Here is a 13,702-nt window from a genome sequence, read left to right as displayed (position 1 = left end):
TCGTCAGTTGATTCCTGGAAGGAGGAAGAAGAGGAAGAAGAAGAAGAGACCGGGCGCCCGCAGCAGCAGCAGCACCGGGCCACCACCTCTCCACACCCGGGCTAATTTCAACGCGTTCCCGAGCCTTCGACCCGGAGTTCAGACCAGTGGACCGGATGCCTCTATGGTCCAGTTAACCTTCCGGCGAGATACACCGCGACCAGTTAGCACAAGGTGAGCTACTCCGACACTTCCCAATTAGCTAGCACACGGCTAAGCTAGCCGTCACGCTCGCCAGACTCCATTCGCAACTCCGTAAATTTAACGTGGACTCGCTTCTCGTCTTGCCGTTAATTTCCGACCGGTACCACGGGTGTGACCGTCCCGGGGAACGTCAGCAACCCGGCTCGGTTCGGACTCAAGTCCAAACGCCATGTTAGACGTTCACAGTTAAGATTCACAGGGCGGTGGCAGCGACAATGAGAACGACTCTTAATTAGGATTTGCGCCTTTTGTTCAATTGACTGTTGCATCGTTCGTGTATGAAACCTGCGCCGAATTGATCTGCGTGGCCGGGTTAGTGGTTTGGAATGTTCGGGCAGAGTTCTGCGTGAGATTATCTCGTACAGACAGGCGTGATTAGTGAAACTGGCGAATTCGTGAATGGGGCTTCGCATGTCCGTGTGTAGCCGGGCGCTTCTTCGTGTAACGGGCCACAAGTGCCAACTGACATGTTTACACACGAATGCTTGAAGTTCTGCTGGAGGAGACCAGTCCAGGCAGAGGAGCTAGCAGGGAGCTAACAGCTAGCTGCAGCCTCAGGACTGAAAAGGCGAAGAAGAGACAGAACTGATGGGGGGGGGCAGGTGCCGTGTTGGTGCGTGAAGAACCGGGTTTTAAAACCGAAAGTAACCGCTTCTCCTGTGGAGGCAGATTAACGGAGGATTAAAGCTCCGCAAGGACGAACAGGCGACAGTCACGCGGCATTCCGCCTCCACCGGAGCGGACAGACGTCCCGGAGCCTCAGCCTGTGTTTCCCCCCCCCACCCCCCAGCTCCAGGGTGTGATGCCCGAGGACTCATCAGCCCAGGGACACACGTCCAGAGCTGCAGGACCAGTGGAGGACACAGAGTTTTTAAATCATGTCTCCCACGTTTAAAAAGCGTGTTCACGTGGGAGGTTGTGTTCATCCAGTGACCTAATTATGCAAATCAAGTATTGTGTCTCCCAACATGTGCTCTCTTCCCCCCCCCCCCCACAAACAGATGTGGTTGTGAGATATTTCCGGTGATAAAAACGTGCCGGTTAACCACAAACCTCAGATGTCCTACCTCTTATGAGGAGACATTGCTTAAAACCTGCTTTGTAAGTCGCGCTGGAGGAAGTACTCCGATCTTTGAGTTGAGTAGTTTTACCCACACGTTGACTATCTAAGAGGTTTTTAGAGACGATCTTGTCCAGACTCTTCAGGACATTCGCAGGAGTCGCTCAGGTGAAGGGGGGGGGGCAGCGTTCAGGACGTGGGAATAGCCTCCAGCGTAAATCACGTGTTTTTGTTTGTATCTCTCCAACTCGTCATCTTTACAGGTGGACCTTCTCTTCGCTGTCTCCCCGGTGGATGAACCAGTCTGATGGTCGCTCAGTGTCCTCCAACTCTCAGTCAGGCTCCTCCCCCTGCGCGCCTCCTTATATGGTCACTTATGGTTTCAAAGAACAAGATGGCGCTGAACAAAACGCCGAAGCTGGGGGCTTCAAAACGGAAGCGGGTCGGCACTCCCACGCAGCAGCAGTTGTTCTACGTGCCACAGTTTGATTCCCACGTAATGAAGGTCCAGTGTCGTATCGACCACCTCCCTGGTCCTGCACGCCATTTAGAGTGACTTCCTTTCTCTTGTAGCTGCAGGCGGCGGCAGTGCTAAGTAACTGAAGTCTTTGTTGTCATGCATGTGTTTTTATTTTTTCCAGTGTGTGGTTTAGTATTCAGAATAAACAGATGCTTCTTAACAGTCGTGGACACGATGGAGAAGTTTGACTGTTTGGAAAGTGGAGCAGAGACAATCACAGATTCTTAGAGATCTGAGTCTGTAGATGTTCTGCTTGTTTGTTTGTTTGGTGTCTAACTTTCTAACTGAGTGTTGTGCGTCTGGATCAAACTGAACCATGGTTTCGGTTTGAAAAGCTTTTTGTTCAGACTGTTGAATCGTTCGCAGGAAGTTGAGACATCGTTAAACAAAAGAGGAAGAAGCAGAATCTTGTGGATTGACACATGGAGTTTGTTTGAAGTTTCTGACTTTGAGCTGTGAGACTGGACATTAGACTGGTCTGCTTGTAACTAGGATGTTTAGTGTGGTTTGTTGTGTGTGTGGAACTTTTGGCTTGTCTGTGTTGTTCTGCAGATACACAGTTACACACACCTTGGAAAGCTGATGTTATTTTTATCTATAGAGAATCTATTTTAGGAGCAACAGAACTGAGGATCTTAAGAGCTGTTGTTCTCGCTGAATGAGAAGTTTCACGGGAGTCGTCGCCTCGATCCTCAAATCTTTGTGGTTTTGAAAAGAGAAACTTTGTGTCAAACATCTTTCTTGAGCAGAGGACTAAGACGTTTGAAGAGTTCACCTTTTGTTCTCTTTACTAATATTAGCTATTTAAAAATAATCCTGGATGCTGGTAATTAATCCAGTGTGTTTGTGTCGTTTATTTTTATACCGGCTAAAATTGATATAGAATTATTTTGTACGGGTTTAAATTAATGGACACTCATAACGTTTTTGTAATCTCTTTTTAAAAGGGATTTGGTGAAACTGCTCAATCCGTGTTTTCTTTTATCTTGTCTTTTAGTCGGTGCGATGACTCATGTTTATTTTTGTTGTTTATTTTTTCCAGTTTGGATCATCACAAGCTGCTCAGTGATTTCGAGCTTGATGTTCTGTAATATTGCATCATAATAAACCACAAGTTGTATATCAATGATGATATTAACCAACCAGATATAACAAACATGTCTCAGTAGATGCCTTTTCACAGCAGGAACTTTCCAGCAGGTCTAGGAACCCTTGCTGAACTCCTTCGTTTCCACCACAGGGAACCAGGGTCCCAACGTGTGTGTGTTGCTGTTGTGTTTCTATCATTATCATTCCATCGCTCCTGTTCATTTGATAAACAAGCACCATGTTTATAGATATTTTTTTTTAAAAGTCAAACCTGCAGTGACTGCAGTTGGCTAATTAACCTAATAGAGCTGGCTTAGGGAGACTCGATCGATCGGGAGCTGCAGGGGGACGCTGGGATCAGTGCCGCGTCTCCGAGGGTTTACAGTGACTCAGATGTGTAAGGGCCTGGTTTCACTTTCCCGGTGGAACGGAGACTATGCAGGATGCTCCAAGGATGCGTGAAGTATTAACATCTGCTTCTTGGCCTCAGCCGACACGCCATCTGTGCCTGCAGCGCTTCCATCGTTCAGGAAAAAAGAGAAAAGGCCTTTTTCATTTGCCCTTTGCAGCGTTTATTCCAGTCACTAGCCTGACAAGCTTCTCTCTGTTCTTTAAATGATGTCATTTAGTTTAAATTATACTCTGGAGTTAATGGATGCTTGACTGAAGTGACACTGCCAGAGCTGCTGCTAATAATTATTAATTAATCTGCAGATTTATTCTTTTAGGTTAAATTAATAAAATGGATTTTACACCATCAAAGTGTTGTATTGGTGTTAATCAACACAACAGAGGTTACATTACAACATTTCTGGCACCGTGATGTCTGTGATGAATTTAAATCTATTTGTCTGAAAATGCATAATTCCTTGGAAAAAACTCACTGATGAGACCCGAGTGACAATATTATAAATTTGTTTTAAGAAGAAAACAGGTGCATTGTGTCAGTTTTAAACTTTTAAATATAATATGGTGCAATTACAAAGGCATGTGTGAAGCTTAATTTTTATTTTCACAACAGGCTCTGATCTAATCGGCTGACCGGCTGTAAAAGCAAAGCTGCTTTGGTGCATTGAATTATGATTCAGGGGATTTTCTTCGTTAAAAGCAGTAAAATGCCTCAAAGCCAAAGCGTTGAGTAAGTGAGGCTGATGATCACTTCCTGTGGAAGACGCCCTCTGGATGGGGATCTAATCTTAGCTCATTAAAAGTTTGGCTGTGAACAAAGCGAAGCACTGTTTGTGTTTGACTGTGAAGAACAGAGCGGATATTGTTGGAGCGCTTGTGTTTGTGTGTCGGAAACACTTTGCTGTCACAGTGTGGGGGAGGTTCGCACTTTGAGTTGATGATTAAATATTGAGCTGATCTCTTGATTTTAAAACGAGCCGTTTGAAGATGTCGCCTGAAGAAGAACTCTTTGTGAATATTGGTCGAAGCTTTGTGTGATTTTCTCCTCCAATAGGATTTCTTTTGGAAGCTTTTAGTTCAAAACAATTCAGATTGACAAGTTATTGGTTAAATACATCCATGTTTAACGATAAACTTTGTTACCGAAAGTGAAAGGAACTAAGGAAGGTGTGTTTTATCTGACAGGGCACGGCACTCCCCCCCTCATCCACAGCCGCTCTTTCCTCTTAATAACTTCATAACTAAGACGAGAGGCTTTGGTGAAATAACAGAACCGTATTCAGTTCCTGTGTAAGCTGGGTCACTGTGTTATTTGTAATAAGTGTGAGTTTTTAATCCTTGGTAAATCTGTCTTGTTTGTAAAACAGAAAAGCTTAATAAGAGCGTTTTGCTCTGGGTTCGCTGCAGTCGACTGAACAGCCTGTATAGTACGACCCCCCCCATGTCTTCTCTCTCGCTCCATCACCTTCTGTTTGTCACACAGCGACACAGATCTGTGGATACATGCTTAGCCGGTAGGGGCGGGTGAGTGTTTGGCCAGACTCTGACCGGGAAGCTGGCCCTCTCTGACATGGACTTGAATCTGTGAGATCAGCAAAATGTAATCTTCTTTGGTCAGCGACCCGCACAGCGTTATTTGTGCGGCTGAATAAGAGTCTGAACGTGTGTGTGTTTGTTCAGTAAAGAGGGGTGTATTGTAGATGTGAGACCCTTTTTGAAGGCTGTGGGACATTAGTGAGTTCGCTGTGACACGTTACTGACAACCAGAGCACGGCTGATGTGGAGTTTTGGCGGCTGCTGCCTCTACCGATGTTAAGAAGTAAAAAATTGGCAATAGTGATATATTGTCTGTAATTAATTTTAGAAATAAATATTAATATCCCTGATATACTGAGTTTGAATTAAGAAAATACATTTTTATACATAAAATGTGAACACAAATCCACATCTTTTCTTGTTCATTCTGTGAAATGAAATTTGAATTTTATCTTCAGACTGATCAGTAGTTAGAGCTCAGTAATCTGTATGTGTGTAGAACACAGGAGGAGACGCTGCTGCTGACAGCTCAGAGGAAAGAATCATGTAGACTTGAATGAGGTGTGACAGCAGCATCACTGGTTTGTCTACTGGGCGGAGCAGACACACCAGTGAGGATCGGTTCCTCTTGAACACCGTGGAGAGTAAAGCTCTGTGCCAATTACAATCCTGCTTGTGATGCTGTTCTGTCGATATCATCCTAATCCTGGTCTTTGTTAACAGGAGGAGGGATGGACCCAGTAGATGATCATTTGTCTTCACTTGAAGAACAGTTAGTCTACATCAACATTTAAGTTTTACTGTATTCATTTATTTGAATTGTTGGGAGAAGAGCGAGTTATAGGAAGTAGGCTGTGTTTCTTACATTGTTGAGTGGATAAACAAAGATGGACGACACGTCTCCACTCTTCTTGTTTCACAAAAAGATGCTAAAATATCCCGGGGTGTGTGTTTGTAGTTTGGTCGGTGCCTTCCACTAACATGGAGGAGGAGGGACTTTTCTCCTTAACTCAAGGAAACCGTCTTCACTTCAGTCTGAAAGCAGCTTAAACTTCTGCAACCTTCACCTCTGCACCATATGACTCACAATCCACATAGAGCGCTCCAGGCTTCTCCCTCAGCAAACAGCAGCAGTGGGAAGTTTCCACAAACTGTTTTATCATTCTGAGCAGAGTGTTCATTTTAATTGTTCTTGATCGACAGAGGTGAGCCATGGCTGAACCAAACGCCTCCCGTCCCCAGAGGAAGATGTCCACAGCCGGGGAGAGTGTGTACAAGGTGCTAGGGCTGGAGAAAGGAGCGACTGCTGAGGACATCAAGAAAGCGTACAGGTGAGCGCTCGGCAATGTGAAGCATTACTGAACTTTTTAAGCCGTCTCAGTCGACTGGATTAGTTTGTGCAGAGTAGACGGGGTAATGGCACCGTAATTATTACATCAGGTATTTCCTTAATCCTTCACTCGAATAATCTTGTTCCTTGTTGTGTTGGAGAATGTGTCTCATAAGTGGCCACAAGTCGTTCAACTGCAGAGTAAGTTTCTCCCCCTGACGAGAAACTCACAGGAAACCTTTTCATCTATAAAATATTGTAAATATGACATAAGTCATGATTTCAGCTTGAATTTTCTGTTTTTTCTGTTCATCTGAATTTGATCTGTTGGTGGAACCAGCAACATTTCATTTAATTCCTCTCCCCAAGTAAACAGGACCAATTATTTGTTATTAATTAACAAACTAAAGAAATATATACCAGATTTTAACCCTTCAACACGTCGTCTCATTATTTCTTTTCTCCTTCTGTCCTGTTAGAAAACTAGCGCTGAAGTACCATCCGGACAAGAACCCGGACAACCCGGAGGCGGCGGATAAGTTCAAGGAGATCAACAACGCCAACTCTATTTTAAATGATGAGACCAAGAGGAAGATTTACGACGAGTACGGCTCCATGGGCCTGTATGTGTCCGAGCAGTTTGGAGAGGAGAGCGTCAAATACTACTTCCTTATGTCCAAGTGGTGGTTTAAGGTACGTGCACATCATCTCTGTGGGTTTCACAAGATGATCCTACAGATGATTGTGTCTTCTGATGGTCGCCTGTGTGTTTCCTGAGGAGGTGCAGACGGTTGTGTTGGATCACGAGGCTGAACCTTGCTCCTCTCTGTGTGTGTTCGCTCCTGCAGGGTCTGGTTCTGTGCACTACACTGTTCACCTGCTGCTGCTGTTGCTGCTGCTGCTGTTTCTGCTGTGGGAAGTGTAAACCACCCGATGACGATGACAACTACCAGTACGTGGACCCTGAGGACCTGGAGGCCCAGATCAAAGCAGAGCAGGATGGAGGTGAGAGGGGGGGGTTACGCTGGACTCTACTTTCCTTGTGATTGACTGTTCATCAGTGACTGTGCATTTGGAGGACGATAAAACATCGAACTAGACAACAGCTTAACGATCCTCTGTTAACGGAGTCGATCTATCATGAATACAAACAGGCAGGAAATGAGCTCCGTGAACCTGAGAGCTGTTAATGCACCTTCCCCTCGCTCCATTAACCATAATGCATCATGAAAGTTTTAGATTCTTTAACTATAGACTATATTTTGTGTAAAATGAATCATTAACTTTGGTTAACCACACACTTTGCACTTTGTGAAGAGAACAAAGTTGTATTGTGTTTGTTTTATTATAAATCAGTTGTACGAGGAGATTAAACAGATTAAACTCTGATCATGGAAGTTATTCACTGGCTGAAATCAGAGAAACAAAAACAGAAATCCAAAGATCTCTTCAGCTCAGACACAAATCAAAACATTGGTATTAGACTTAGGACCAATCAGGACTTGTGTTGTTGCCTCACACTAATAAAATGTGTCCAAAAGGTGGTTTAAGGTGTGAGCACATCTCCTGTGTGGATTTCAAAAGACTCCCAACAGTCGGATTGTTGAATTCTTTGTGTTCTGTAAAATAAAGGTTTTCATATCTGCGATCTATCTTAAATGCTGATACATCAATTGTTGGGGATTCATTAGTTGTGTGTGTATTATTGTTAAATGTATTTGAAAGGTGAACCGACGTCAGCGCATGTTGTTCTGTCTTATTTAATGTAACATGCTCTCACACTGCAGGCTTCTTGTCTTCATGCTCCAACCCAACAGGTAACACAGTAATCATAGGCCAGCCCAAATCTAACCCGGCTCCAGAAAGCTCAGACGGCCCGAGTCAGCCCATTCCCCTGCCGCTGGCCATGCCGCCGGCCGAGCCCAAGTCGCCGACCTCGGCCGGTCCAGCAGGGGCAGAAAACCCCGGGGAGACTTTACCAGAGTCGAAATGACTCGTAAGAGCCACGTCCTCCACTTTGTGTGTCGCCCTGTCCTCCATCATGTGTTGTCTTGTGCGTCAGCTGTTGCCGGGCCGCACTGTTCAGCTTCCCCACGCATCCATAACAAACCGCCCGTGTTGTCCAGTCACCACCGTCACGCATATTCACCGCAGCACCGCCATGTTGCTGCAGTCGTCTCGTGCCTGCATGTGTCCTCACTGTCCTGTTGTCACGTTGTGCCCGAAGAGCTCTGCACAGAATGAGCATGGCTGAATTATGTGTTGTAACTTCCTGTTTGTCGTATTGTTGACACATTTATAAGGAATTATTTGTACTAACGACTTGTGTGTTTTATCTGTTCAATGAGAGGAGACACTAAAGAAGCTACTGAGACAAAACAGTCATATTTCAGATGCACATAGTTATTTATATTTAGAAAAATGGATTTTCCCCTTATTTTGTTTGTTTTAAATAATTAATTCAAATCCCAGCCAAACGTTTTGAAAACATCAACTTGGCTGCATGAAACCTGTTTAATGGTTTTGTTTCTTTGGCTCTAAAGATATCTAGAGATTAGAGTTGTTTTTGCTTTTCGTCTGTATTTTTGTGAATGAAGTAGAAATGACATTTGTTCTCGTCTCCTCCGGCAGGAAAGTGACGGTGTGGATGAGCCTCGACGAGCAGAAGCAGAAGGGTATGAAACTGTTTATCCAGACAAACATCCATCCGCTCTCCCAGTAGCACCTACACAGTCAATTTAGAGTCTCCAATTAGCCAAACCCCAGTCTGCATGTTGTTGGACTTCGGGAGGAAGCTGAAACAAACCCACTAAGGGACAAACTCCACACAGATCTTTATTTCTGTACATATACTGTAATTCTACTTCCTCAAAAACAGCTTGAAGCTCTGTAGCCTGTGGAGAATTGTGCGATTTGTATTGACCCTGGTGTCAGACATATTAATCAATAGACTCACATTCTCCTCTTAATGATCCAGGAATCAAACGCATATCATCCTGAACAGCAAAGTTTTTAACACTTGAAAAACAACAGAACAACAGCCTGCAGCTCTTTCTTGTATAGAACCTGTGTTGTTACATAATTTAAATCCCCTTATCCGGAAGCATAATTCAGTAGAGGAAAAACATAAAGATGCGAGTAAGTAAAATACCAAAGTTCCTTATATTTTTTTTTTACCACAGACCCTAACGCTATTCCAACTGAACCTGCCACGATTCAAATTCCGAGCGTTCCTGTTTCTCCGTTTCACTCTGATCTGGTTTCTCTCTCTCTTCAGCCGTCCGAGCCCCGTTACGACCCTGCCACATACGACTGCTGCCGGACGTCCAGAAACCCAGAGATCGACCAGCCCTGAGCCACCAGCCATCCCAGCCCTCGCCCCATAACCCAGCTCCTCCCCCCACTGGACCACGACTGCAATGTGGGCCCTCGAAGGCTCTCAGCCCACCTCCACTGAACTCGAACTGTGGAGGAGTATCCATGTAAATCAAACCACTAACTGGAATCATTGCGATCTTCATGCCAACTAGTAAAAAAAAACAGGCATCAGTCCGTTCTTTAATAATCACCCTTCCCCCACCCCCGCCACAGTCCAACCTGGGGTGGGCGTGTCCTCTTCTCGTGGGAATATGGGAATATGAGGGGACCAAAAAAAACAACATGGTGGATCCCCTTATTTAACAACTATCCAGAGCAGGACTGGACTTGTCTCCATCTCCCACTGCTCCCAGTCTCCCTCTGTTCTGGAGAATCAGGAGCTTCTTTTTTTACATTTCTTCTGCTTAAATTATTTTACCCTTCAAAAAAAGAAAAGCCACGAAGGCGAGTGGTCCATTAACTCCTGTATGAAATTGTACAAATCATCTGAGACCAGCAGCGCAACAGAAACCGCACATCTCCTCCTCCTCCTCTTCCTCCTCCTCCTCTCGTCTCGAGGAACAATCGACTTCGGTCACGTGTTGCGTCACTGCCCTCTAACGCCCGTTGGTTCATGGTTTGAGAAGATGTTTCAAAAGAGGCGTGGACAGTTGAGGGTCGAGGTCACGACTACGTTTCACTCAATCTGAAGATGTGACGCAGCAGAAGTGACTGCAGCTGCGTCACCCACGGATTCTGTGTGGTGTTAAAAACATCTGAGCCAAAACCTGGAGATGCAAGATTCCCCCCCCCCCCCCGTGCATGCATTTCTGTCCGGATGCATGCCCCCAACTGTACAGCACTGGAATTACCCGACCACCACAGGTCATGGAAGAGCTGCCGACTCACACCTTACAAACTCTGGTTACAAACTTCGTCCTGTATACAAACACACACTTGTACCAGCCAACATGTCATTGTGTGCCACCCTTGGCTTCAACAAGTATAACACCCCCCCCCAGCGTAATCTATATCTTTAGGTGGACGATAAGAGATGCCACACCATGAAAAACAAAGCGTCCAAGATATAAATGGAAACGACTTTGAATTAATTCTGTTTTGTCACTACACTACTTTATTCCTCTTATTTTGTTGCAGACTAAGGCTACATCCACACAACTAGGTTTTTGTTTGTTGACGCACTAAATACACTCCTGGCGTCCAGAATACTCCAGAGTTTGTTTTCTCAGATTCGTCAGGCTTCTATCACATGACACCCCCCACCTCCCCCGGCCACCAATGGAGAACCCAACATGGAGAATCCATTACAAGTGTTACTGACCCCGTTGTGTAGTTAAATTCTGTGTTTGACAACGATACAACTGTTTACATGTGGAGGAGAGAAGATGTTGAAGCAACGCCAGTGGTCACATGACGCGTGATTTAAAACTGACGCGGAGCTCGTGTGAAACTCCACCTTCAATTGAAAACGTTGCAGCATGGATGTAGCCTTGTTTCGTAGACCAAAGCTAACAGCGCCCTGTAGCCAGCCGACCCCTCAGCAGTCGGGTGGAGGCTGATGCCATTTGCTCTGGAAGCCACAGTTCTGTTTGTCAAAGTCTTGTGTCATTAGCTTTTTAGGTGAAGCGAGTCTGAAGCCATCACATTATCTTTCTGTCTTTTTGCCTCTTTTCTCCCAGAACAAAAGAAAACAATAGACTTTAAAGTGACTTGATTATCTGTAACCTCAGGTCCCAGATTCACTGAGGAGGCATTAGTCTCCTGATTGGATTGCACTGAGTTTAATTCACTTGGCTCTGGAGCAGCTCTGAGCAAGCTATCGATCATATTGCAAATTTCAGGCCTTAAGCATTAAGTCCTGCACCTTGTCTTGAATCACATAATCTGAACTCAGTTTCTGAAGGAACCCAATCTCAAACCACATTAGCGTAATCCTGCTATCTAACGAATGCTGCTAGCTGGCCAGCTGCTAGCTTTAGCATAACGTTTGGTGTGCAGACGTCAGAGTGGAATCAGTCGTTTTCTCTTGAAGAAAGAAAAGAGGCACAAAACGGTCCCTTTTTAAAATTGGGCTTATTTGAAAAGGCTTTTTGAAAACATCTCGTCTGACGCACATCTTGCTGCCGTGCCATCGTTGTGTTGATTCTGGGTCTTTTTTTTTTTTATCAGTTTTAAAATAAATGATTTCCCTCTTACAGTGGCGGGTGAGATTTTAAGGTTAATCCTTCATTCTCATTCCTGCAGTGATAAAGTCCACAGTGCATCTGTCTAGTAAATGTGAAGCTCGTCTCTCGGCTGCTGAAAGTCTTCACTCGCGCCCGGTGAACTGCAGTGAACTAACTTAGACTCACACGTAGGAGCAGCTTGGTTTCATGTCTTTGAATCACAACCTGCTCATAAACCTGTTTCTTTATTCAGTCCTTGACATATCAGCTTGTATTTCTCTGTGGAACTGTCTGCAAACTTAAAGGTCATTATTTCATATGATTATTTTATTTTATTTTTTGTACCATCAATAGCCAAAAACCTGTTTGATTACGAGAGCGTCTAGTTACATTTCAGGTCTGGAATTTTCTTCAAATCTTCTCAAATTAACTCACTTCAGTTTAACAGCGATGAGGCGAAAGCAGACTGGTTATTTATTGTTTTTTAATTGTTGTAAATAACTCGTGAAACGGCAAAATTAATGACAATAATTCCTTTTTGTTTATAGACAGTTTGTATGAATTAATGTCTGTAACAGCGTACATGCATTTTTACTTTGTATTTATATTGCATAGAATTACCATGACTTCAATTTAAAAACACTAACATTGACGTCAGCAGGAGGTCAACTTAATGATCAACTCTTTGGTTTCATCGTAGCTCCTAATCCTGCCTCCTCTATGTTGGTTGATGGGACATGCATCAAGCATCAAAAGAACACGTTAAATACATTTTTATCAAAGTTGTTTTCTGTCATTTTAGGTCGTTCTTATCACACAGACATGTTTCTGACCAGTTTTGAGTTATTTAGTTATTTTATTCTTTAAAAAACTGAGTGAAACGTCGTGATTGACAGATGAGACTGACTTGTGATTGGTCGGGCATACGTATCGACGGGACCCATTTACCATGACTCCACCCCCCCGGTCACTGCTGTGTGTATCTCAGACTATAATAAAACAACACATCTCCTCTTCCTCCTATTGAACAACACAGTTTTTTGCACAGTGGTTTTGGAGCCACGGTATCGAACTACCGCTTATTCACGACTAAGTGTGAGTCTGTGTCAGCCGTCAATCTTGACGTTTTACCATGTTTATGTATCAGATGAAAATTAAAACCAACTTTATTATTATCAGTAACACTTAAACAAACATCAGTGTGATGAAGTCTACGTACAATGACAGAAACTATCTCTGAGAAACATTTATTTATGTAGTCTTGTCCCATCTGCTAACATGGAGGACGTGCAGGGTTTATAACCTATACTGCAGCCAGCCAGCAGGGGGCGTCACGCCGACCATCAACCCACCGTGGAGCGAACGTTCTTCCTCAACTTCTTCGCTCTCTGCTGGGAAGTTGTGCAGTGGTACAATCTTCTAAAAGAAGGTTCTTTTCTTTTCTTCAGTGTCAAGAAACTATTAAATTGAAAAAAAATGAGTCGACCAGCACGAGGAAGACATTTATCATTTTAGGTGACGTTTTCATTATGTTTTTCTTTTGGCTGTGGAAGATCTGTAAATGAGTTAATGAAATTCAACCAAATTAAAAAAACGGGGATTTATAACTTCCTGTGTCTTTGTACTTGATTGTGGAAACTGTGGTGATCTAACGTGGACGTGAAGCAAAGACGAGGACAGAGGGCTGAAGAAAGATAAACAAATATAAATATGATTTATAAATAAAGATATAGTTCAGTAAATGGTGAGCATGGTTGCAGACCTGTTAATATAACGAAAAAAATACATACCGAGCTACAACAAATTGACTTTACCATGTCTGTATACAAGAAAAACAAGTATAGAGAGAGTGCTTGAATCGGGTTAGGTCTATTACACAATAGAAGTTTCCTGTAGATACAGGAGCTGGTTATGATTCATATGTTCCACCTGCCTGTAATTATATTTGCCAAGTCTATAGATATTGGACACTG

At 43.9% G+C, this 13,702-nt stretch overlaps 1 protein-coding gene across 2 annotated transcripts; it reads left to right on the top strand.

The window, feature by feature from the left end:
- Positions 1-6: 6 nt before the first annotated feature.
- Positions 7-13,336, top strand: dnajc5ga (DnaJ (Hsp40) homolog, subfamily C, member 5 gamma a). Of its 2 annotated transcripts, XM_062411156.1 has the most exons (7): positions 7-213; positions 6,060-6,187; positions 6,666-6,879; positions 7,035-7,191; positions 8,004-8,182; positions 8,818-8,861; positions 9,464-13,336. In XM_062411156.1, the coding sequence occupies exons 2-5, from the start codon at positions 6,069-6,071 to the stop codon at positions 8,177-8,179; spliced, it is 666 nt and encodes a 221-aa protein (XP_062267140.1). In that variant the 5' UTR covers positions 7-213; positions 6,060-6,068; the 3' UTR covers positions 8,180-8,182; positions 8,818-8,861; positions 9,464-13,336. The 2 variants fall into 2 exon arrangements, with proteins under 2 accessions (XP_062267140.1, XP_062267141.1); XM_062411157.1 differs by lacking the exon at positions 8,004-8,182 and having other exon boundaries at positions 8-213.
- Positions 13,337-13,702: the final 366 nt, after the last annotated feature.

Source organism: Platichthys flesus, chromosome 18 (genome assembly GCF_949316205.1).
Source record: "Platichthys flesus chromosome 18, fPlaFle2.1, whole genome shotgun sequence".
Classification (NCBI taxonomy): domain Eukaryota; kingdom Metazoa; phylum Chordata; class Actinopteri; order Pleuronectiformes; family Pleuronectidae; genus Platichthys; species Platichthys flesus.
The sequence above is the reverse complement of the archived record's forward strand: the minus strand, read 5'-3'. Positions and strand labels throughout refer to the sequence as shown.